General features: G+C 56.5%; 1 protein-coding gene across 1 annotated transcript; it reads right to left on the reverse strand.

Annotated features, from left to right (window-relative positions):
- Positions 1–357: 357 nt before the first annotated feature.
- Positions 358–6,559, reverse strand: SERPINE1 (serpin family E member 1). The gene is made up of 9 exons (XM_069485742.1): positions 6,438–6,559; positions 5,560–5,831; positions 4,714–4,947; positions 3,984–4,178; positions 3,128–3,326; positions 1,907–2,007; positions 1,701–1,787; positions 1,103–1,186; positions 358–799 (listed from the first exon to the last, which is right to left on the reverse strand). The coding sequence occupies exons 2-9, from the start codon at positions 5,828–5,830 to the stop codon at positions 762–764; spliced, it is 1,209 nt and encodes a 402-aa protein (XP_069341843.1). The 5' UTR covers position 5,831; positions 6,438–6,559; the 3' UTR covers positions 358–761.
- Positions 6,560–23,840: the final 17,281 nt, after the last annotated feature.

Here is a 23,840-nt window from a genome sequence, read left to right on the forward strand (position 1 = left end):
GACTGGGGGCGAGGAGCCAGGCACACAGCTGACCTTTCTTCCTCTATTCCTGTAAAAGAAACGGAAGCACAAACCTGCTTCTATGAGTAAACAAGTCACCTACACTCCAAAGTAACGTATGTACACTGTTTCTGGGGAGGGGAAGGGCCAGGCCCGGAGGTCTCAGTGCTGAGGGGCGGGCACTGTGCCAGCCCGCGGTGCTCTGCGCTAGGGGCCGGTGGTCAGTGCCAGAATGGACCTTGAGATGAAAGGGTGTTTCTTCTAGTGGCCGCCTTTGGCTTGTCGCCAGCCTCCTCAGCAGTGGCAGGCAGTGCAAGGGTGACGGCGACGTGACTAGAACACAGATCACTACTACCAAGCACACAAAGGCCCCTGTGAGCTGTGTGGCTCTCTCCTGCCAGGGCCCAGCGGGAACCTGGTCTGGAGACCTGAGTGGGCAGAGAGACGGGTGCAAGCAGCTGCGCGGATGGTTCTGTGGGCGTTACGGTCTGGTTTGGCGACATGCAGGGCCTTGTGCTTCAGACCCCTCTCCCGGGGTCCCCATGAGAGACTGGAGAGTTTGACCTGAAGGGCCTCTTTCCAACTCCTGGGAGAGGCTGAGGTCTAGGAGACAGAGTTGAAAGATTTACCATTTTTCAAAAAGGCAAATGTCTTCTATTTCTCCAGAAAGAGTCAGTAAAACTAAAATTCTTTTCTTCCTAGTTTCTTCTTTTCTGATACATTTCCAGTGTTGTTCCAGAGGAAGGCTTCTTTGCCCACGGTCAGGGTTCCATCACTTGGCCCATGAAAAGGACGGCTCCTGAGGGTGGGAGAACGGTGGATTGAGAGTTGGAAGGGACAGGACAGCTCCCCGAGCTCAATGTGGATGGAGGCACTGAGATTTGAGAAGCTGGGAACTGTCTGCAGACGCCACTGCCTAAATGACAGAGCTGGGACTGCAGTCCTGGCGCTGCCTGTCTGGGAGGGAGGACGCCTCCTCCGGGGAGAAGCAGCAGGACAGGGCCCTCGAGGGGTTGGAGCGGTGTCTATGTCTGTCTGCACTGGTGCCTGAGGCAACGGGAATGGCTGGGAGGATGGGGAATGTGGTGGATTCCGGGCTCACCTGTGGGGTTGTGCCGAACCACGAAGAGGAAGGGTCTGTCCATGATGATCTCCAGGGGGGCCATCCGGGCTGAGACTACAATGGCTGGAAGAGAGAGGACAACGTCTTAGAACAGAGGGACGTTGGCACTGGTGCCTGGATTGATCCAAAGTGACCAGGGGACACTAGCCTTCCATCTGATGGCAGTGCTGGGAGGTGATTTTTAGGAGGCTTGTTTGTTCTCCTGAATACAAACCTTAAAAGTTTAGGGACATCCTCTGATACCTGGGTTCCTCCAGGACTTTGGTAGAGATGGATCGGCTATTCGCTCACAAACATACATCTATCTAAATCCTTTTAGGGCAAGTTCCTTAAGTTTAATACCCACTGTGGGGACAGCTCGGGCCTTCCTTTGGGAGATCTCTTCACCTTCAGGGCCTTCAGGAGCCATCAGGTGAGGGAACCAGGACCCAGGGAGAGAGGCCCATGCAGAGCAGGGCCACAGGGTCCATTCTGGGTTCGCAGACTAGTTATCCTAAGGGCGACTGAGGCACCAGGCAGCGGCCCCTCCTGAAGCCTTGGGCTGAGACTCGCGGAGCCTCACCTGGCCCAGACTCACCTGTGGAGGAGGATGCTACCGTGCCACTCTCGTTCACCTCAATCTTCACTTTCTGCAGTGCCTGCGAGACGTGCAGAGGCTCTTGCACTGAAACAGAGGTGGACACAAGGGTGGATCAGCCACCACTCTCAGGGAGAGGCGCCTTTGTCCTCTTTGGGGCTGCACAGTCCACTGGGATAAGAAAATGAGAGGGAAAATCCTCTCACCTGAAAGACTTGAGAAGTCTGCCCGGCCCGGGCTGAACATGTCGGTCATCCCCAAGTTCTCCAGGGGCCTCCTGAGGTCAACTTCACTCTCCAGGGAGAACCTGTGGACAGCAGCAGGAGACAGCTTGAGCTCGGGTCCCCTCTGGCAGTCCCTGCCTCGCCCCTTCCCCTACCAGGTGTCCCCAGGGCAGATGGACAGAAGAGGAACGGATGAGCAAGTTGAAGGAGGAGGCTTGTTTTTTTTCAACTCTGTTTGCAAAGTCTCTCTCCTTGCTGGAGATTTCTAATATTCATGATTATTCTTCTGCAATCTCCCCACCCCCTCGAACTTATGACTAATTACTTTCCTCAAATAAGGCAGTAGTTTCAGCATAATTTTATTCAGTCAAGCTGGGGGGCCAAGGGCAAATTCTTCTGCAAGGATGTTTGAGCAAAAATCTGGTCTGTCGATGGTGTTTCTGAGAGCTAAGCCTGAAGAGCATTCAAGCAGTGAGGCTTTGGGGCACTCTGCTTCTCACCAGGGCGCAGCTAATTACCTCGATTTTTATGGGCCAGAGAGAGAGAGCGCGCGCGTGCAAGTGAGAGCACGCACCAGCAAACAACTAAATTCTCTTTCTCCAAGCCTGGCATTATAGCATCTGGAAATTCAGCATAGGCATGGTGGGAGGCTTCCCTGTAATTCTGGAATTACCCAGCCTCAGCCTTCTCCACTCCCTTTGCTTCTGCAGAAACATTTTATTATAAAAATCTGCTCTGTCAAAACCCCAGCTAGAAGCTGTGGTTTGAGCTACCCCATCTGCAGAAGTGATTCCTTTCGTTTGCGTTGTTTGGATGCTGACTTGGGGGGTGGGGGTGGGAGTGCTGGCGTCACAAGTGGATGTGGACTGATTGAGCCCCCCACCTCCATTCTTTCCCTGGCTCTCCCATTGGCTGGCTGTTAGTGGGTACTCTGGGGGTGGTCTGTGTGTGGCCATGGTCTAGGAAGGCTCTCCCCTGCTCTCCAGCAGAAACAGGAAGAGGGATGATTGGAGGAGTCATAATCAAACCCAGGCCGGAGTGTTTCCTATCAGCCTCCCACGCACCCCCGTCCCTGCCCTGCGAGCATCACAGAGCTGGGAAATTCAACATGGGGGCGGAGATTTCAGGAAGCCAGGAGAGAGGAGGGGGGGAGAGAGCAGGGTCTGGGGCATTGGCGAGTGTGGCAGGAGCAGGGGGGCTTACTTGGGCAGAACCAGGAGGCGGGGCAGTCTGGTCATGTTGCCTTTCCACTGACTGATGAGCTGGGCGTCCAGGATGTTGATGAGGGCAGAGAGGGGCACCTCTTTCTCATAGGGAGCAGCAATGAACATGCTGAGGGTGTCCCCATGGTAGGGCAACTCCAGGATGTCGTAGTAATGGCCGTCAGGGGTGCTGAACTCCGCTGTGAAGACACCAAGATGCTGCATTGGAAATGGCTCCGGCTCTCCTTGGCTCCAACCCAGCACTGGTTTTCACCTAGTTCTCCTGTCTACTCACTCTTTTGGGAACCCAAGCTCTCCATCCTGGCTTTTGGGGTTCCCCCGCCCATTGCTCCCCTGTTCAGTGATTTCATTTCCATTTCCCGTCTCTCCTGCCAATTCAGCATCTTCTGGTTTCTCTGTCTCCTTGGGCCTTCCTCACGTTCACTCCCCTCTCCCCCACTCCCAGCCACCAGTTCATTCCAATCCCCATCCTCTTAACCTCACCCTCCACGTGGCCCTCTCCAGCAGGATTGCTGGCCCCAGGCAATCACAGGAGAACCACTTGAAAATGAGAGACAGGAGTCAAGTGGGCCAGCCTGGGCCTGAGGGAGTTTCTGGATTTTAGCTTCCTCTTGCATGAAATAAAGCTCCTTTCTTCTGTTCCTGTCACCCCTGTGTCTCCCCCTTGGAAAACCTTTGTCAAAGCCCAGGTGTATTCTCGGGTTCCTCCTGCCTTAGAGGGGAACATTCCCTGTGGTCTTCCTCCCTCAGAGGGTGACACTTTGGACGTTGCTTGGGAGACCCCAGGACGAAACGCAGTCGTCACGGGTGTTGGGGAAGGGGGCTCTTGCACTTACTGTAGTTGAACTTGTTCATCTGAGTCATCATGGGCACAGACACGGTGCTGCCGTCGGACTTGTGGAAGAGGCGCTGGTGGGTGCCCTTGGCAGGGAAGGGCGTCTTCCAGTGGCCGTTGAAGTAGAGGGCGTTCACCAGCACCAGGCGCGTCAGCTGGTCCACGATCCCTTCCCCAAGTAAGTCGCTGATCATACCTGTGGGAAAGCCATTGATCAGGAAATTAGATACTTATAAAGACTTTCAGATGGTTCCCTTCAGCTCCTAGTCCCCAAATGGATGTGTGTTGAAGGGATTCCGTCAAAGAGCAGGAAGGGGTTTAAATGAACCGGTCTAGCTGCATTCGACCTGTTCTACCTTCCCAAGAGGCACAGAAAGTCTTCCAGCTCACTGCACTTTCTCTGTCCTGGGATCCTGTCCAAGATCGGAGCTGGAGACTTAACCCCCTCCCCCACCCATGTCGCCCCCGCCCTGCAGTCCTGAAGGCTCATGTGTGCCCCTTGTCCTGGTTATCACTGTTCTTACTAAATTTCACAACACTTTTTAGGGATGCCTGCAGAGTTAGCTCATGAGGAAGCCCGATTGTGACAAACACTAGCTATTACGCTTTGGTTCTTAAAACATTTGGCCGTCTGTCCCCAGAGAGGAGAGGGGAGAGCTTAGGCTATGTGGATTTCCAAATTCCCTTTCTGCTCAGGCCCTTGGGCCAGGCTTCCTTCCCCTGCCACTCACCTTTTGTGTGTGTCTTCACCCAGTCATTGATGATGACTCTGGCTCTGTCCCCCTCTGAGAAGTCCACCTGCTTGACCGTGGTCCGGAACAGCCTGAAGAAGTGGGACATGAAGCCCTTGACCAGCTTCAGATCCCGCTGGACAAAGATGGCGTCGGTGGTGCTGATCTCATCCTTGTTCCAGGGCCCCAGGAGCTCCTTGCGCAGTTGGCGGAGGGCAGAGGCCACGCCCTTCTCTGTACCAAGGCGAGAAGGAAAGGACACATTAGGCCCATGTCGAGCCCAGGGCTCCTTGCCGGGCCGACTTCCCCCATGACAGGCCCGACCCTGCCCACGTGGATGCGGCTCTGCTGCTCTTCCAGGGCTCTCTGGAGGGAGATTTCATTCCAAACCTTAATCTCTTTTCTGCTTCTCCCTTGTTTCCTCAAAACTCTTGGGTCCTAACTCTTTCTTTGGGTTGGAATATTTTTCTCTCCTTAAATTATGAACCCTAACTTTTTTCGTATGATAATGGCGATGCTAAAGATTTTGTGTGCATAATTCTATTTAATCTTTGCAGCTGCCCTAGGTGGTAGGTATTTTTATTATCTCCATTTTGAAGATAAGAAAACTGAGGCTCACAGGGGTTAAGGTCACACAGTTAACAAGTGGTAAATCACTGGCCTGCACACCCTTGGCGGGTCAGGGGCCAAGGGACAGAGGGTGTGGTGGGAAGAAGATGGGGTGGACTCCACAGCACAGCTACACATGGGTTGACTTGGCTGAGCCAGAGTCAGCCTTTCCTCCACTTCTGGTTGGTTCACCCCCTCTTCTGTGACTCCCGCCTCCCTGTCCGCCCCACCTCTCACCCTCAATGTCGAATCCCATTGCCGATTGGATCTGCTGCCGGGTTTTTCCTCCTGTTGGCAGCTGCATCATGGCCAGCACCGAGGCCACCCCATAGGGTGAGAAAATCACATTGCGATCCTTGGAGTCCTGCGCCACCTTCTGAAACACCTTCACCCCAAAGTCTGTGGCCAGGTGGGCCGCCTGGAACTCGGGTTGGTACAGGGCGGACCCTTCACCAAAGATGAGGGCCAGGCTCAGGGTGAGGCAGGCGAGGGCTGGAGACATCTGCATCCTGGAGCAAGAGGAAAAGCAGCTGATGAAGGAATTGTTCTGGAAGAGTGGCAAGCGGGGAGGGCAAGTGGGATCCCAGTCGTGGGCCAGGATCTCCTTGTTTGCAGCTGGCAGGTGGCATTTGAACATAAGACCACGATATGTTTGGGAGACCACGATCAATATGTTTAGACTCAGCCCTTCCTACTCCGTCTCGGACTGAGTGTTACCTGGGTCAGCCCAAGGGAGTCCTAAGCCCATTTTCACCTGTGGGAATCTTGGAAACAGCTCCAGTGTATCTCCCTTCCCCTCCGAGGGACAGAAAGGCTAAGTTATAATGACACTCCTGACTGGCACAATGCTTTTTAGTTCTCTATAATGCTATCCCAATGCCCGTTTCATTCAAGTTAGCAGGCATGAGGTGGGGAAGTGGAGAGGCTTGATGGAGAGGGACGGAGAGTCCTTGTTTCTGGGTGCTGCCCTTGTTGGTGGGGGGTGACCACCCTCCCTGCTCCCCGGTGCTCATTGCCAGGACAGGCTCAGCTCAAGGCTGCAGGTCTCTGGGGGGTCGTAGATAGGGAGATTTTGGGGAGGGATAAGAGGTAGAGGGAGTTTGCTTTTTTCCTACCTGAAGTTCTCAAAGGTGCCTTGTGATTGGCGGTTTGTCCTGCTGCTACTGCTGCTCCCGCCGCGACTGCTGACTTGTGGCCGTCTGGCAGCTAGTGGAGGGGGCGTGGCTCTCTTTCTTGACAGCGCTCTTGGCCCTGCAGCCAGACACAGCTGTGCTTCTCCTGCAGCCGCTGGCTCCCTTTATACCAGATGTGGACAGGAAATAGATTAACTCATGCTCCAGCTCCACCCACTTTCTGGCCCTGGAAGTCTGTCTGAGCAGCCGGCCGGGCCCCCTCGGCACCTCCCTCTCCAGGACTTGCCGAGGCGTGTGTGTGCGTGCTACTCCGAGTGTGTACGTGTGTAAGAGGGCTCGGGAACAATTGTGCAAACCCCGATGGCCTTGGCCCCAGGACCTCCCTTGGCTTTGCTGCCCGGGTCCCGCTCTCTGTGGATGTCCTGCCAGCTTGACCCCTGCGGTGCCAGATGGCCCCAAAGTGCCCAGTGTGCACGATCACCCTCCCTAGTGCTCAGCTTGGAGAAGAACAGCTCGCGTTGACCCCTTTTCCTTTGGAGAAATGGGTAACTGTGGAATAACCAAAGAAGCTAAGGATCCTGCAGACGTTTTTCCACTAGTGCAATCTGCCCCGTGCCCCGCCAACCTCCAGGAAAGCACACCCCTCCCTCCTCTTGGCCTCTGCCCAGCAGCCAGAGGGCATGCAGGGTGCCGTGCCACGTGTTTGTCTGGGTTTTGTCTGTCTAGGACTCGGGCCCAACAGAGGACTCCCGGTCTTTCCCTCGTCCCTGCCATGTGCCCGCCCTGCCGCCTCCGATGATGTGAGGCTGACTCCCCCCACGTGTCCAGACTCTCTTGGTGCCCCGAGGGCTCCCTTTGTGTCAATAGCCCTGTCTGGCTGGGGTTTGAGGTGTGTTGGGTGGGGCGGTGGTGGCTGAAAGGGACCAGGGGTTACCAAGGTAAAGCCTTGGCAAGCAATTAGGAGTCCAATGTGTAAGTTTAATTTTTCTGAGCTGCTGCTGTGACTCGGGAGACCTTATTTATACCTTATCCTTTTCCTCCAGACCCAGACGCTTGGGGGCTGGAAGAGCAGGAGGAGGGGTAGAAGCAGAGTGCCAATTCATAGGGGGTTTGCAGGGTGTGTTCTAGGGCATGGAGGTAAGTGGAGGAAGAGTGGCCGGTGGATTCTATAGAGGGTGGAAATTGGCCAGTGATGGGCGAATGTGTAGGACCAGACTAGCGCCTTTGGGGTCTTGGTAGGGTCAGATGCCTTTGGACGTGTGGTCTGGACATTGTGGATGGAGGGGTCCTGCCGGGAGGCGGGTGTACACTTGACCTTGGGGTCCACACACTGTCATGCTCTGTGTAGGGGTTCAGCTGGGCGTATCCATGGAGACGGCCGATAGCCGAGTCACAGGAAGTTTAAGTGGGTGGTAGTGTCGGGATATTTGTTTTGGATTTTTTCAGTAAACAGATACCAAGGGCAACCACAGCTGAACAGCTCTTCCATTTTTTCCTCCTCAGGCTTTGTTTTCTTGTTCCCAGGAATCAGGTGGAGATGGGGAGTGCCAGGGAAAGAAGGGGGAACCTCGGTTGGAAAGTTCAGCTCACAAACACTGTTTGTAAGCACTGTTCCTGGGAACTGCCTCGTGTTTATGTCTTTTTCCTTTTCTTGGTTGTGGTTTGGAGGCCTTGAGAGCGCCATTAGTGGCGAGGAAGGAGCAACTGCCCCTGACCTCTTGGATGGAGAAGACAGAAGTCCAGCCCAAACCCAGCTCTTGCTCTCAGAAATGCCCCCAAAGCCTTGCAGGACACAGGGATCTGGGGGTCTGGGTTGGGAGTGCCATGTGCCAAGGACCTGGAGAAGCCGTGGGTCTAGACGCAGCTGGAGGTGGCCTCCCGGGTGCCTTCACCTGTCCAGCCGCTGTAGCCACGCCGCCCCCTTCCTCGTCTGTCATTCCAGGGGCCGTTGTCCCACACCCCGCAAGGCCTCAGCTGTAAAAGCCCCTGCTGTTTTCTGCGGACAGTCTGGGGCTTTCGAGGGCAGTCGTCCCTGCTCAGGGACCTGGAGGATGATCCTGATGTGTTCCAGAAAAGACACTCTGCTCTTGGGCACAGGAGCGAGAGCTCTACATCTTGACTGGGGTCGGGGCTGGCGAGCATTTGACTTTGGAAACAGAAATGGCTGACTTACAAATGAATGGGTCTCTTCCCAAACTGGAGGGACCGAGTAGGCACATGGTGGGTGTGTCTTAGAAACTGAGGCAAAACCATACCTGGGCCCCGCCGTGTTTCTGATTTCCCCCTTGCCTCTGAAGACCTGGGGCTGCCTCTGTGCTCTGGGCCCCCGACTCGACCATGGTCCCTGCCGCTCGTCTCCTCACATGTGGCCTTGCCCCCTCCACCCTGCCTGCCCTCGGAGCCCAGGCCTCCCACACGCCCGGGCTCAGCCGCCTGCTGGCGGCCCTGGGTGGGGGTGCTGTTCCCCCGCAGACCTCCCTGAAACGCCCTTCTCAGAACCTTGCCTGACTCAGGGGGTGGTCATTTTCCCCTTTTCCCCTGAACCCCATGCAAACAGCCCTGACCCAGACCTCTCTTTCCAGGCTTAGCTCTTTTGTGAAAGATCAGAGGGACAGAGACCGAAAAGTCCCTGCTGTTGAAATGGGTGGATTTCTGAGTTCCGGAGGGTCAGAGATAAGAGAGTGAGTTACAGGGCTGTGGGTTTCTGGGGGAAAGTTTCGGTTCCAGCCAACTGGGAAAGATGTCTCCATCTGCCCCCCAGCAGGTGTTCGTGACTAGACCAGACTCATACTTTCCGTGACTGTCCGCCCCCAGCCCCAACCCCACCCCAGCCCCCACGGCGGAGCCTCAGCGCCATGATCTTCCGTCACCCCTTTTCACCCCTGCCCCCTGCCCCGCCGCCTGATCTCTGCTTCCTCTTTGCTCTCCCTCCACGTTCTCTTTTTCACTTTCCCTTTCTCTCCCACAGCCTCCCTCTTCCTGGTTTCCTGCAAATCAACCTCCTGCCTCCTGGTCCACCCGGCCTCCTGTCCTCTGCTGTGCAGGTCTCTCCCCGTTTCACACTCTCTCTTTTTCCATCTCTCTGACTCAATCCCTGTTTCCCTCCTACCTTCCAGAATCCCTTTTACAGTCAAATGCTCAGCTCCGGAACCTTCCTGTGGGGAAGGGAGTTACACAGCCTCCCTGGAATGTAGAGCCCGGCCTCCCAATTCTTGGTGATTTCACTGGGAGAGCTGGGGGTGGGAGAAGGCCGAGGCCCTGCTAACTCACAGCACTATTTCTGGCCTGGTCGCTCTCCAAACAACACAACACCAAAAATAGCCTGTGTTTGGGCTCAGCCGTCTCTGCCCCTCTCTAGGAGTGAGCTGAGACAAGTGCTGTGTGTCTCCGCGGCTGTTCGTTTACAATCATGGCCCTGGGACCGCCAGACTCAGGGTGGCCTCGCCTGTCCAGGGCCCCCCACCGACTGGATGCCGGCCTGACGTCCCCTCCTCTGCCTGCAACCCTCTCTCCTTAAACTCCAGTAACGCCCAAACCTGTGCCACCCTGGCCCCCGCGTAGCTCTTGCTCGTCTGAGGTTATTTTTTTTCTTCCAATTATATCAAGAGTTTCAGAGCAACGGGGGCTCTAAGAATCATTTAACCCGGTCCTTTTAACTTTGCTTAAGGCCACACAGCGGCTGCACCATCAATGGGAGAATAGTGGCCCCCCAGTCAGGGATCTGACACTTTCTGACCGTGCCGCTAGACAGAGCTTAACCTTTCTGAGCCTCCGTTTTCTCTCTTTCTTTCTGTTTTAAACTGTGATTGAAAGATCATAGCCTCAGTTTCCTCGTTTGTAAAAGGCAGATAACAGTCCCCATCCTTCGGGGCTGTGGTGAGGATGACGTGCGGTATCGTCTGTCAAACATCCGGCACATTCTAGGCTCTCACTAAGTGGCAGCTGCTCTTGGTGGGCGGCAGAGGCAGGACAGGAGCCCAGACAGTCCGAGCTGTTAATTTTCATGTAACGCAAGCTCCTCGGGGGAGGAATGGGTGACATCTGTTGACCTCTGTATTCTCCGTGTCAGGCATAGTGCTCAGTGTATAATAGGAGCTCAACAAATGTTGAATTAATGAATGAATAAGGCAACACATTAGTGGTAAGTAGAGAACAAAACCTTGAATGCAAGCAAAATGTGAGCCTTCAATTTCAGCTTGGGATGGCCAGCACATTTCATTACGTGTTCACTTTTACTTCTCTCAGCATTTGGTGGCGTGTGGGCACTAAATGCCTTGGAAGCGGACTGGCTGGTTACCCAAGAGGACAGCGGCCAGCCCCTGTCGTCTGTTTCAGACCAGATCCTCCTGCTTTCACTCTGGTCCTGACACACTCACAGCAGCCGGCTCTTGCAGGTTTTAGGTGGCAGGAAGACATTCCTCTCTGGGCTGTGGGGTCACGTGCGGACCCTGCTGACGTCCCACGGGCATCCTGATCCCTCCAGCATGCTGGGGATGAGGGCACTTGTCTTATCAACAGGTGGAGATGGAGCCGAGCCTCACCTGCCCCTCCAGGCCGGGCCCCTTGGCCCATTCTCTGCCACCCACGTGCCCCATCTCCTGTCAATTTCCTATGACACCTTCTGACACTTCAGTGGCTTTAATACATTTTGCACACTCCTTTGTCATTAATGTTCTTAAACTTACGTGGCCATTGATGTGTCCTATTGTCCTTGTTTTCCGGGGGCATGGGTGCTGGGTGTTGGGCTGCAAGGAGCAGGAATGTTCTCACAGCCATCAGGCAAGGAGGGGCCTCCTGGGGCCCAGGGGCAGTTCAAAGGGCAGGGCATGGTGGAGCAGGGATTCCTGGGGTAGATGTGACATGGGGCCGATGGCGTTGGCCAGATGATGGTGCCAGCCCCCAGGGCAGCTCCAGGCCACTGTGGCCTGATTCCAGCCCTCCAGTCACTTCTCTTTCCCCACATCTCTGGCCTGTGAGTCTGATTCACTTTCACTCATCTTTTACCAGAACACGTTCCTCATTCTCCGCATTCCTGGGTCTCCCTTTATGTGTCCCTCTGGACACCTCCTGCTTTCTTTTGCACGGGGCTGTCTGGTGGGCCTTGACTTCCCCCAAATAGCCAAAGATTCACTGACAAGCAGTGCTGGACACAGAGAAATGTAAACTCCCTTCCCCAAAGAAATGTCCACACTTACTGGGGCAGAGGATCGATGTGTGTGAAATAATGAGATAAAAACATGAAATTGTCTGGATGCCAAACTGTAAAAGTCAGGGAGAGCTGGACATCGGTGTGGGCTCGAATATGGAGAGAGGGCTTCCTGGAGGAGGTGAGGCGGTGCTGGAGTTTGAGGCCGGGGCAGGATGGCGTCGGCAGAGGGCAATGTGGATGGGGTGGGCCTGGGAGGCACAAAGCCCCGTAGGGAGGGCAGAACCTATTGCCTCCTCTCGCCACGTGTCCTCTCCTCCAGGGAGCAATCTGCCCGATTCCTTCTTGTTCTCTATGTGAGTTTCATGTTGTAGGTCTCTGCTCTTTCTGCATCTTCCTATTTCCTGGAAATAGATGTTCTTGTTCTAGTCTGGATCCTGGTCTGGACATGACTATTTTACTGAGTTCCCCTGGAGCTTGGCAGACATCCAGACTGATGGTGACCCCAGGTCACTGGGGGCCTGGAGGGGGGTGGAGGTCCCAGGACGACACAGCCTGCATGATACAGCGCAGAAGGAATTTGCCCCGGGGCGCCAGGGACTCCAGAGTCACCATTCCTTTCCCCTCAGCTTCCTTGCTGTAGAGGAGCAGGCCTCTTGCGTGTCTTCATCTGAGTCACCCTGGGCCCCCTCTGCTGTCCTCGCCATTGTAGTGCAGCTGGGCTGCTGGCTGGCTTGGATCTGCCTGGGCCCTGAGCCCTTCCCGCGCCCTCATGTATTAATAGTTTCTCGCCCTCATGTATTAATAGTTTCTCGGCTATAAGTGCTGGGAGAGCAGTGTGACATGTGACGCGTGAAAGGGAGGGAGCAGGGACCTGGCGTGGGAGCCACGGGGTGGCTGCCTCCCCTCTTCCTCCGACACCAGCTGGAGCCTGGAGCAGCGTCTTAGCATCTTTCCTGGGGTGGGTTTCATGGGACCTTCAGAGATGCACGGGGTGAACACTGTCCTTGTCCTCACGGGCTTGCACTGTAGCTGCGTCCTGTCCCCAGCAGCACCCTCCGCCCCTGTGCCGCCGCCCGCCACATGGAAGGACTTTCCCACCTCCACCCTCACCGGCTTCCTTCTGCATTTTCTGTGCCCACTGTCCTGTCCAGAGCACCCAAATCCTCCTTGCTCCTGTCCCCGCCACCTGCATGGCAGCATCCTCCTTGCTACCTGCTTTTCCTGGCCTCAGGCGGCCCACCCTGATTAGGAAAGGCAGCACCAGGAGACCCCCGCCACCACGAGACGACCCTCCCCTCCCACTCTGCAGTCAATCCAACCTGCCGACTGGACCCGCTGCGCTTGCTGTGGGCACGGGACTCTCCTGTGTCCCAGTGATCTCGTGGTCAAGAGCAAGTCATCTACCTCCTACAGCCTCAGTCCCCCCCCCCCCCACAGACATTTAGGGCTGAGCAAGATGCTTCCTGGAGAAAGAGGCAGACATGGCCCACACACAAGCGGGAGCCTCTGGGCCACTCTCTCTGCTCCCTGAGCCTCAATTTTCTCTCCTGCAAAGTGGGGATAATGATGCCACTTCCATCTCAGTGTCGTTAGGACTTCAAATGACGGCGCGGATGAAATGACCAACTCTGTTATCTGTAGAAAGTGGTCAATAGGTGGCAGTTGACTTTAAAAACTTGTAATTTTCTTTTTTTTTAAATGTGTCCTCTTGAGCCCGTTGCCCTCCTGAGGGTAGAGGCTGGAGTCCTGCACTAGAGGGGAGAGGCGGTGGAAACCCCAGCAACTTAGCACATGTGGCTGGGCCAGGCCCCGCTGAGGCAAGGAAGGCCACCAAGGGCTCTGGCCTCCGTCTGGCACCGCATGGAAGGACCCAGCTACCTGCAGAGGATGATGCCCGACTAGGGCATTATTACTTTGTTAAGAACTTCAGTCCAAAGCCAACCCTCCAGGCTGGCAATCTTGCTGTCCCCCCTGACTCCAGGGCCCAAAGCCCCAGCTGAGAATTATAACACACCCTCCTCCTCAGTCCCCTTCCTGGGAAGCCCTGCTGTGTCCCTGCTGTGTCCCCCCAGCCGTGTCAGGAACCCGGCTATGTGAGTAAGGGCTGATGAGGGCAGGACGAGTAACTGTTATTCATGTTGGCCTTGGGGGGACTGGGGGAGGGGGCTGGGGCCATGAGGGGGAGGAGAGCTGAGGTGGCAGATATGAGGCAGCTCAGACAAAGGGCTCGGGCCCCTTGTGCTCCAGGGCTGGGAGGGCAGACTGACCTGGGTGCATTTAACACCCCAGGGATCAGGCTTGCACTCTTTTCTGGAATTGGCACGTGGACTAGGGTCTGGGACAGGAGAGGGGAGGCCTGAGCCAGGCCCCCTGCATCTCCCCTGTCTTCTCCACCTCGTGAAACCCCACAGGAAATGCCACGGGCAGGGGAGTCGGCACAGGTGCTGGGCAGACCCACCTCCGGGCCGTGCTGACATTGGAGGTTGGTCTGGATCGTAGCCTGGAGGCCTGAGCTCGTTGCACCCCTCTGGAGCCAGGACAGTGTTGTGCCAAATTGAGGGAGACACCAATTTGGGAGTATGAAGTCCAAGGTGGACGGGTGTGTCCCCATCTGTGTGGAACCTCCTTATGTGTCCAGCCTAGGCTTGTTCTCTGGGCTCACACTGCAAAGGGGAGGGCCTGCTGCCCACAGAGGACACCCCGCCCATGGTAGAAATGCCACCCATAGTGGATGCTGTCCATAGTGGATACACCACCAATGGTGGACACCCCGCCCACGGTGGACATACCACCCATGGTGGACATACCACCAATAGTGGACAGACACCCTGCCCATAGTGGACATGCCACCCATGGTGGACACACTACCAATGGTGGACATGCTGCCCATGATGGACACACCACCCACAGTGGACACACTGCCCATAGTGGACATGCCACCCATGATGGATACACCACCCACAGTGGACACACCGCCCATAGTGGACATGCCACCCACGATGGACACGCCACCCATGATGGACACACCACCCACAGTGGACATACCACCCATAGTGGACATGCCACCCATGATGGACACACCACCCACAGTGGATATGCCGCCCACGGTGGACACACCACCCACGGTGGACACGCTGCCCATGGTGGACACGCTGCCCATGGTGGGCACGCTGCCTATGGTGGGCGTGCCACAGGCTCCTGCAGAAGAGGCCCTGAGGGCCTGACTGAGGAGGAGCTTCAGCTTCCCTCTTTCTGCTCCAACCCTCTCCTGTCCTCAGCTCCTGTCCTCTCCATGAATGGTCAGGCTCCTGGCTGGTGGCCAGCCCTGTCTGGACAAGAGGAAACCGGGATGTGAGGAGCAGAACACTGAGTCCTCAAGAGCAGAAATTCCACCGGAAGGGAAACAATGTGCAGGGGTCGGAGTCACCCCTGAGGGAGCAAGGGGGCAAGGGCAGGGACAGGGCCTTCCTGCCCCTGCGGGTAAACAACTCCAGGCCGGGGAAGCCCCCACGACCCACTGTCTTCCAGGCAGGGATGCTGGAGTCCCCAGGGCTGGGGCGTTGGGCCAACAGGGAGAAGCGGTGCCCTGCATCCTCTTCTGGCCTTTGAAGGCAGATGAGCTGCTGCGGGGAGAAGCAGGGTCCGCGGCCAAGGCCAAGGGGATCGGGGCAGAACTAAAGGAGCCTCTGGAGAATGACGCCCGGCTGTGGCCGAGGCCGGGATGGCCACAGCCCTGATGGCCAGTCAGCGGCCAGAAACCAAATAAGACGGCTCTAGGCTTTAGGGCAGGGGTTTTCAGGAGAGGGAGCTTGCAGAGCGCTCCACTGGGGGTGAAAGAGGCCAGCCCAGGGCCACCAGCTACGGTGCCAGAGAGGAAACCTTCCTCTTTCGGGGCCCAGACCAGGCTAGCCCTTAGCGGAGCAACGATGAGGCAAACTGCAAAGCTGGAGAAGCCGCCTGCGTCTAGAAGGGACAGAACAACTGCCCCCCAACAAGCTCCAGTGCCCCTGGGATCCTTGTCCCTGCCTCCCACGCCGGCAGAGCTAGAGGAAGGAGGGGTGTCGAGGGGCTGCAGGCTGGTGCCCGCCACAGTCGGATTTGTGGTTGCCCCTGTTTGTTTGTTTAGGGGCCTTCCGATCTGTAAATCCATTCATTTTCAAGGTCTGGGGCGCCGCTTGCCTTTTCTTTCAAGTTTTAGAACTTCCCTTCCCCAAACTGCCACAGTGACAAGGGCTGAGATGTGTGGGGCGGTTGCTCTTTGCATGTTTTTGTGTTTCATTGTCCTACAACTCAAACTGGGTATTGGTCCCACCCCAATCTGCAGACGAGGTCGCTCAGCTCAGAGAGGGGCTGGCTCTGCAGCCCCAGCTCTTAGCCAGACCCCGCCCTGTCTCTCAGGGCCTCAGCTGCCCCCAACCCCCAACCCAGGATGGGCCCGGGGCCCTCACTGTGTGCCCCTCCACCAGTCCTCCGTGTTACACCCAGGCCTCACCGGGTCACACTGGCTTTTGAATCGTGGCCTACTGTGCCTTGGTCCAGTGGTTCTAACCCCAACTGCACGTTAGACTCACCCAGGAGCTTTGGAAAAATCCTGAGTCCCGGGCCCAACTCTGATGATTTGAATCGCAATCCTGGGGTATAGGGGTTTTGGTTTTGGTTTTCGTTTAAGGAGCTCTGCAGGTACCTCCAGGATTGAGATCTTAGCTCATTTGGTAAATGGAAGGAATTTCGGTCACCTGCTCTGCTGGGGCAGTTATCAGAGGCCAGGGTCCTCTTATCACATTGGAAAGAGCCACCTGACTGGCTGAGGGTTGGTCATTCTTCCCCAGAGCCCAAGGCTGGGTCACGGGTGTCAGGGAGCTGTGGGAGGGCCAGAGGCCATTGCCCGATGGGCGGTTTTCTTTCCCGGCCTTTTGCACTATTTGTGCACTTTGGACTAGACTCCAAGGTGGGTGGAGGAGGGACAGGGACGCTGAGAAGCTGGTGTGGGGACTGGAGGGTCTCTTCACCCTCAGGGCTGAAGGCCAGGGCATGCTTCAAATGACCTGAAAGAGCTACCAGCAACATGCTCAGGAGGGACCCTGCGGGAGACAGGCCTTGAAGAATGAGGGTCACTGTTGTCATCTGTGAGCAGCTGTGGAGAGCGTGCTTTCAGGCACCCAGGGGCACAGAAAGATGTTGGGGCTGGAGATGTGGCTCTTGCCCTGGAGGGACTTAGGTTCCTGTGTGGCAGAAAGACAGGCATTTACTACGCAGATAAGAATGTTCCAAGATTTATGCCAAAGGCCTCCTGAGTGACAAGTGAGATTGGGACCCCAGCCGAGGGGATGTGTGAGCCTTGGGGCAGGTCAGGAGAGTCCACAGGCCTTGGCACAGAGCAGAGGAGTGTCCGGGGGTGGTGGCGGTGCCTGAGGACGTCTCAGAGGAGGAGCAGAGTGGTGCAGGAACTGGGTAGAAGGGCCTGGAAGTGAGGACCCTACAGAGCAGGCCATTTGCTCCGTGTGTGGGAACCTGGAGGAGCCGCCCTGTTCCCTGCTCGAATCCGCCCGCCTGGACCTGCTGTCTTAGTCACATCTGTGCCAGGTGCTCCCTCCCCTGCAGCTCTGGGGCAGCGATGAGGCCTCCGTTATTCACAGCCTGGACCGACAGCCGACAGCCGGCTCCCCGGGGCACACTCCCAGGGTGCAGCCCGGGCTGCCAGCTCACTGCCCTGTGAGGCCGCCCCAGACCCAGACAGGCCCTGCGGGCACAGCCCTCTCCTCCTCCTGGGCCCTGCAGCCCTGGGCTGGCCAGGCTTGTGCAAGGATGTGGCATCTCAGGCAGCGGAGGGGCAGTTGTGTTTCCCTGGCCTACCTCCTTCAGAGGGACACCAGTGGAATCACAGGGAAACCAACACAGGGCTTTGTGGACTAGGAAACTTGGGAGCTCCCCCTCTCATTCTGAGTGCCTGCCTTAGACTGGAGCGAACAGAAGCCATTCTGCTTTGGATGTACCAAGCGTCTTGTCCCTGAACCTAACGCCCAGAACTGGGCTCAAGGGACCTCGGTCTCAGCTCCTCATTCTCTCAGGAAATGGTGGGCCAGCCGCACTTGCCCTTGTCTGCCTTTGGCAGTGGCACCCTTGGGGAAATGGGGGTGGAGGCAGGAGGCCAGAGCTGAGCCCCAGTGGAAAGCCCCAGACTCGGGAACTCCCTGCTAGCAATTCTGAGAATCCCGAGGGGCGAGCAGGTGAGAGGTCGTGTTGTGTCTAGAACCCCGGGGCTGGCTTTCCGGACTGAATCAGGGACATGGTCAGAGCCCTGCAGCAGGTGGAAGGCGCAGGGTGTCCTTCCTGGCCCGGGGGGAGTCCCCACCCCCTCTCTCTGGCAGGGCTTTCCTGCCCGGTGGACCGTTAGCTCTGCAGCTGGATGAATGGGCGTGTGTGTGTGCGTGTGTGTGTGTGTGTGTGTGTGTGTGTGTGTAACGGGCATTTGCCAGGCCCATGTTGTTGCAGGCCCTCCGCAGGCTTCCCTGAGTTTCCGAACAAGCCCGTGCTTCCTCTGGGAAGCTCCTGGGGGGGGGGGGTGCGAGGGACAGCAAACTGGGAAGGCCTCCATAAACGAGGGGAGATCTCGACTCGCCACATCTGCCCCCCGTCCCGTTCCACCATCTGAGTTTTCCCATCCATGTCTTGCAGTTGGGCAAGTTCACCCGCTGTCTCCTTCTTGCACTTCTCCTTCTGGGGGTCCTCTCAGCCACTCCCCCTCTACACACACTCACCCCTGGAAACTTCCATCCCCTCTGCTTTTCCTGTGTAAATCTGCTGTCCACCGCAGGGGTGGGGGAGGCCTCCCAAGGCCCAGCCGCTTAGCTCCCATCCTTTCCCCAAAGCCACCCCCAGCTGTCTCTCTTTTGAACTTGATACTTCTCGCAATGGGACCCACCTGGGCAGACACGCCGTTCAGCACCAGCTTGTTCTACGGCTGTATCGCGTGTGTTCATTTTGTTTTCCCTACTGGCTTGTAAGCAGTTTGGGGTAGGAACTGTTTGGGTCTGCACTTCCCTCCTGGGCCTCTGAACACTGCACGACGTGGGCGGTGCTCGGGCCCTCGAAGTTGCCTTCAGAGAATTCAATTAGGAAGAAACTCAGTTTAGGAGAGGATATTAGCCCTCTAGAAATTACCTAGGAGACTGTCTGTCTGTGAATATCCCAAATCCAATTAAGTAGACCTGGGTGAAGCCTCAGAGTAGCTGATAAGATTGCGATTGCCACTCGGCGTAGGAGCAACTGCGTCGTCCTCCCGTCTGGAGGAAAATGCCAGCCGAGGAGGAAGTTCTGCAGGGCTTGGAAACAGGGGATCCAGAGAGACCAAACTGGGTGCTCCGTCTCCAGACTGGCCAGGAGTGTTGGCGCCCTGTCCCCAAAACATCCGTGGTCAGGCACGGGAGAGGTGTGTCCCGAGGTGGGGTGGATGTCTCAGGCTGTCACCGGTGGACAACAACAGCCATTAGGACCATCCAATGCCCTGCCCTGGCCTTGTTCCGATTCCATACTCAGTAGTTCTCCTGAGGCCCCTGGGGAGAGATGTGTCTGTCTGGGACCCTGGGGACTGTGGCTCTGCCCCTAAGTAAATAAGCTGACATTCTGGTTCCTGTTTGTTGGCTCCTGTGGTATGCACATGTCAGCTGAGGCCCAGGTGCTGGACCGTGATGAAATCAGCGCAATAAAGCCACCTCGTCTGGGTGACCAGCCACCCCCACCCCGACCAGCTGGCCATGTCTTCCCCCAACAGTTTTGCACTTGCTGTTTGCATTGGTTACTTAGAGGCAGGCCCTAACACATACTTTCTGCATGGTAGACTGGTTGATGCATGAGGTGGAAGGGAGACAGCCCAGCCCAGGTGTTTTGTCTCCGAAAGGTACAGGGAGAAGGCACAGGGTACCCAGGGGCCCATCCTGAGGGGATGAATAAGTAGATGTTGGCTGAATATCTCCTGTGTGCAAGGTACTGCCTGAGTGTGTTTACGTTCTTAATCTCATTTATTTATCCCAGGAGCTCTGTGGTGTATCTTACTGTGTTCACTTTACAGATGAAGAGCAGAGGTTCAGAGTGGTTAAGTCACCTGGTTGGTAAGGGGTGGAGCTGGGGTTAAGTGCAGCTCTTCTCGCCCCAAACCCCTTCTTGGAGAGAAGGGAGGAAGGACCCCAGAGGGGGAGCATGTGCCTTCTGTATTGGGATAGTGGCTTCTGGAAGGAAGGCTGGACAGGGCATGGAGGTGTTCATGGAGGGTGCTGCTCCTTGCCCACGCCCAGCATTTGCCCTTGGGAGAGACTTGGCAGCTGTGGTCCTCGGCTGAGAATTAAATGGTAGGAAATGAGCTTTGGGGAAATTCCAGTCTTGATGCTTTGATGAGGCGAGAGCCGGCATGATGCCCCGCCTGGGAACACCCTGACAGACCACAGAGAGACACCCCCTTCTGTCATCGGAACGCCAGCGAGGATACCCTTCCCCAGCCACGCGCCGCAGCCCAGATCTGAGGCGCTACGGGCCTTTCTCCCGCGCCTGGACGCGGGCTGTCCTGTGTCTGGAGACGTGGACATGTGCGCCCCGGGCCTGCATGCTTCTCCCTGTCGCTGGTGGTCTTGGGTCTCTGTTCTGCTCCCCAGGGATCACGCAGGAGCAGGTAGCTGGGCAGAGCCAAGCCCGTGCCGCCCGCCTGGGCCGACATTTTACCAGCCCTGGAGAGGGCTGCACAAGAGGCCTCCGGGAAAGCCACACCTACTTCATCTGTTCTGGCCAATATTTTTCTCTATCTTCCTCCCCATCAACCTCCCACGTGACCCCCTCGCACCCCCAGAATATATCTGTGGCCCGAGGTGCAGCTTCCCCTCGGCTGAGATTTTCTTCCTGATGGAGGAACTGGAGTTGTCGGAGGCGTGGGGCAGAGCGGGGACTGGGGGACCAGGTGGGAGGTGGGGGGCCTGGGTTCAAGCTGGCCCGAGGCTCTGGGGCTGGGCTCTCTCTGCCCTCCACCTGCAGAGCTGGGGTAACACCTCCTTCCTGCACCCCCAGACTGTATGGGAGGCTCCCAGGACCAAGCCCAGGGAACGGACACTCCCCAGCCCCCTTCTCGGCAGGCTCCTGCTGCCTGGGGCTGAGCTCCAGCCTAGGGACGGCCCTGCCTGCCCCAGCACCCCAGCATCAGGGACAGAGCTCCCCTCAGGGCCAGCTCTGCAGGTCTAGGGCACAGGACCCAGCCCTGGAGCCTTGGGCCAGCTCGAACCCAGGCCCTGCCCTCCTCCCGCCTGCCCCACGCCTCCCACAACTCCCGTTCCCCCACCAGGAAGGAAATCTCAGCCGAGGGGAAGCTGCACCTCGGGCCACAGATATATTCTGGGGGTGCGAGGGGGTCACGTGGGAGGTTGGTGGGGAGGAAGATAGAGAAAAATATTGGCCAGAACAGATGAAGTGGGGTGTGGCTCCCCAAGAAGGCCTCGTGTGCAGCCCTCACCAGGGTGCCGTGAAGAGTCGCCTGGCCAGCTTCACAGGCGTGGCCTCTGCCCAGCTACTTGCCCAGCGACTGGTGACCCTGCACATGTTGTATAGTCTCTCTAGCCTCACCTTCCTCATCTTTATTTTTTTTAATTAATTAATTTATTTTTTTGAGACAGAGTCCCACTCTGTTGCCCGAGCTGGAGTGCCGTGGCGTCAGCCTGGCTCACTGCAACCTCAAACTCCTGGGCTCAAGGGATCCTCCTGCCTCAGCCTCCCGAGTGGCTGGGACTACAGGCATGCACCACCACGCCCAGCTAATTTTTTCTATATATATTTTTTTTAGTTGGCCAGATAATTTCTTTCTATTTTTTAGTAGAGACAGGGTCTCGCTCTTGCTCAGGCTGGTCTCGAACTCCTGACCTCGAGTGACTCTCCCACCTCGGCCTCCCAGAATGCTAAGATTACAGGCGTGAGCCACTGCGCCCGGCCCTTCCTCATCTTTAAAACAAGGATGAGAGTGATACCTCCCTCGCAGAACTGTTGAGAATCCATGTAGTGTGCACACAGCCGGCAGAAAGGGCTTTGGCTCAGAGAGTAAATGCTCAATAGCTCCCATCTACGTGCGCACGAGTTCATTCACTCATTTGGTACCCGCTATAGCCCAGCCGCTGTTCTAAGGGCTTAGGATCAAAGTCCCTGTCCCCATGGGCTTGCGTTCGACCAGGGGTGAAAACTGTGGGCAGAGGAGACACAAATAAACACTAAGCAGAATAAATAATGAAATGATAGAACATGATAGAAGGTCAACGCACTATGGAAAAATGAAAAAGCTCGGCAAGGTGAGGTTACCTGCTGTTTACAGACTTTGGATATCTGCTCTTTCTTTTGTTTTTTTTTTTTTGAGACAGAGTCTCACTCTGTTGCCCAGGCTAGAGTGCCGTGGCATCAGCCTAGCTCACAGCAATCTCAACTCCTGGGCTCAAGCGATCCTCCTGCCTCAGCCTCCCGAGTAGCTGGGACTACAGGCATGTGCCACCATGCCTGGCTAATTTTTTCTATATATTTTTAGTTGTCCAGCTAATTTCTTTCTATTTTTAGTAGAGACTGGGTCTCGCTTTTGCTCAGGCTGGTCTCGAACTCCTGAGCTCGAGCCATCCTCCCGCCTTGGCCTCCCAGAGTGCTAGAATTACAGGTGTGAGCCACCTCGCCAGGCCGGTATCTGCTCTTTCACTCATGCCTTCCTTCTAGGAACAGGGACAAACCTCTTTTGCTTCAAGGCCTCGCCCCATAGTAGATAGAGTTGCCAGCTTGTTCCAAGGTTATATGCAACTTGCATGAAGGTGACTTGGTTTTAGGATAAATTCATCCATTTGTTCTTTCAACCGACAGATATCTACAGAATGCCTGATTGCAGAGAGCCCAGTGTGAATCGGGAGCCCTTGTCCTGCGGGGTTTTGTAGGTGGGGAAAGAGCCACGTGTGGACAATCTAAGTGACACTGATTGGGCACCGGGAGAGTCTGCGTGTGCCCTTCCTGCCCTGGGCCCCTCTCTGGATTCGGGGGGGGCGCCTCCCTCCTTGGCTTGCTTTGGCTGTTTTCTTCTATAAGTTGGACCATCCCTCGATTGCTGTTGGGAGAGAGAAAATAGATACTACTATTTGTGAATGTGAAGAGATGGTTTCCGAGCCCGCTCCTGGGCAAAATCAAGACCCAGCAGAGCTGTTCCCCACCCCCAGGAGCAGGGAGGGAGGCTGCGGGTCCATGTCCAGCCTGTGCCCTGCTCCTTCCCAGCCCTACGACGACGTGGCCTCTGTTTTGTTTTTTCTTTTTCTTTCTTTTTCTTTTTTTTTGAGACAGAGTCGCTCTCTTGCCCGGGCTAGAGTACCATGGCGTCAGCCTAGCTCACAGCAACCTCCAACTCCTGGGCTCAAGCGATCCTCCTCAGCCTCCTGAGTAGCTGGGACTACAGGCATGTGCCACCATGCCCGGCTAATTTTTTCTATTTTTAGTAGAGATGGGGTCCCGCTCTTGCTCAGGCTGGTCTCGAACTCCTGAGCTCAAACGATCCACCCACCTTGGCCTCCCAGAGTGCTATAGGATTACAGGCGTGAGCCACCACACCCGGACTCGACGTGGCCTCTGTTGCTATCTTGGGAGGCGGACCTGTCCAGGGAAACAGTGCAGGGGAGAGGGCTGAAGACTCTGTGTCCACAACCTCTTGCCAGGGCTGCGGGGGAACAGAGGTGGCCCCTGCACCTCTGGGGACGTGACTGCTGCAGTGGAGGGGAGGAGAGATGAGGCCCGAGGGAGGAGGCTTGGCCACATGGCTGGGAACCCGAGGCCCGTGTGTGTCTGACCACAGCGGCAGATGCTCCGCCTTGGGGTTTGGAGCTAGGAACAGACCGTTCTCCCCACAGTCACCGCTCACATGGACCACAGCAGTCTCTCCTGCCACCGGCCCCCTCAGCTGCTGAGTCACGCTCCCTGGGGTTGGCAGAGGCGCCAGTCCAAAGCCGGGGCTGACTCATTAGATGATGAATTGCAGAATTCTTATTCAGGCTGTCACCCAGGCACTGGAGGGCCCTGCTCCTCTGCCAAGCCATTCAAAGCATTGCCTGCTCACTTGTCATTCCTTCTCCATCTCGGGGGCCCTGGCAGTGAGGACAAGACAGCAGCGGGGTGCATGGGGGTGTCCCTGAGCACCCTCCCCATGTCAGGACTCCACACCTCCTCTAACAGGGACGGGGGCCTCGTCTGTTTGC

The sequence above is a fragment of the Eulemur rufifrons genome, chromosome 14 (genome assembly GCF_041146395.1).
Source record: "Eulemur rufifrons isolate Redbay chromosome 14, OSU_ERuf_1, whole genome shotgun sequence".
In the NCBI taxonomy this organism is placed as follows: Eukaryota; Metazoa; Chordata; class Mammalia; order Primates; family Lemuridae; genus Eulemur; species Eulemur rufifrons.

Coding starts and splice junctions, on each gene's coding strand:
- SERPINE1 (XM_069485742.1), bottom strand. CDS start 5,830: ATGCAGATGTCTCCAGCCCTCGCCTGCCTCACCCTGAGCCTGGCCCTC. Junction 2,008..3,127: donor CGCCTCCTGGTTCTGCCCAA/GTAAGCCCCCCT, acceptor TGCTGTCCACAG/GTTCTCCCTGGAGAGTGAAG. Junction 1,187..1,700: donor GGTAGCATCCTCCTCCACAG/GTGAGTCTGGGC, acceptor TCTCTCTTCCAG/CCATTGTAGTCTCAGCCCGG.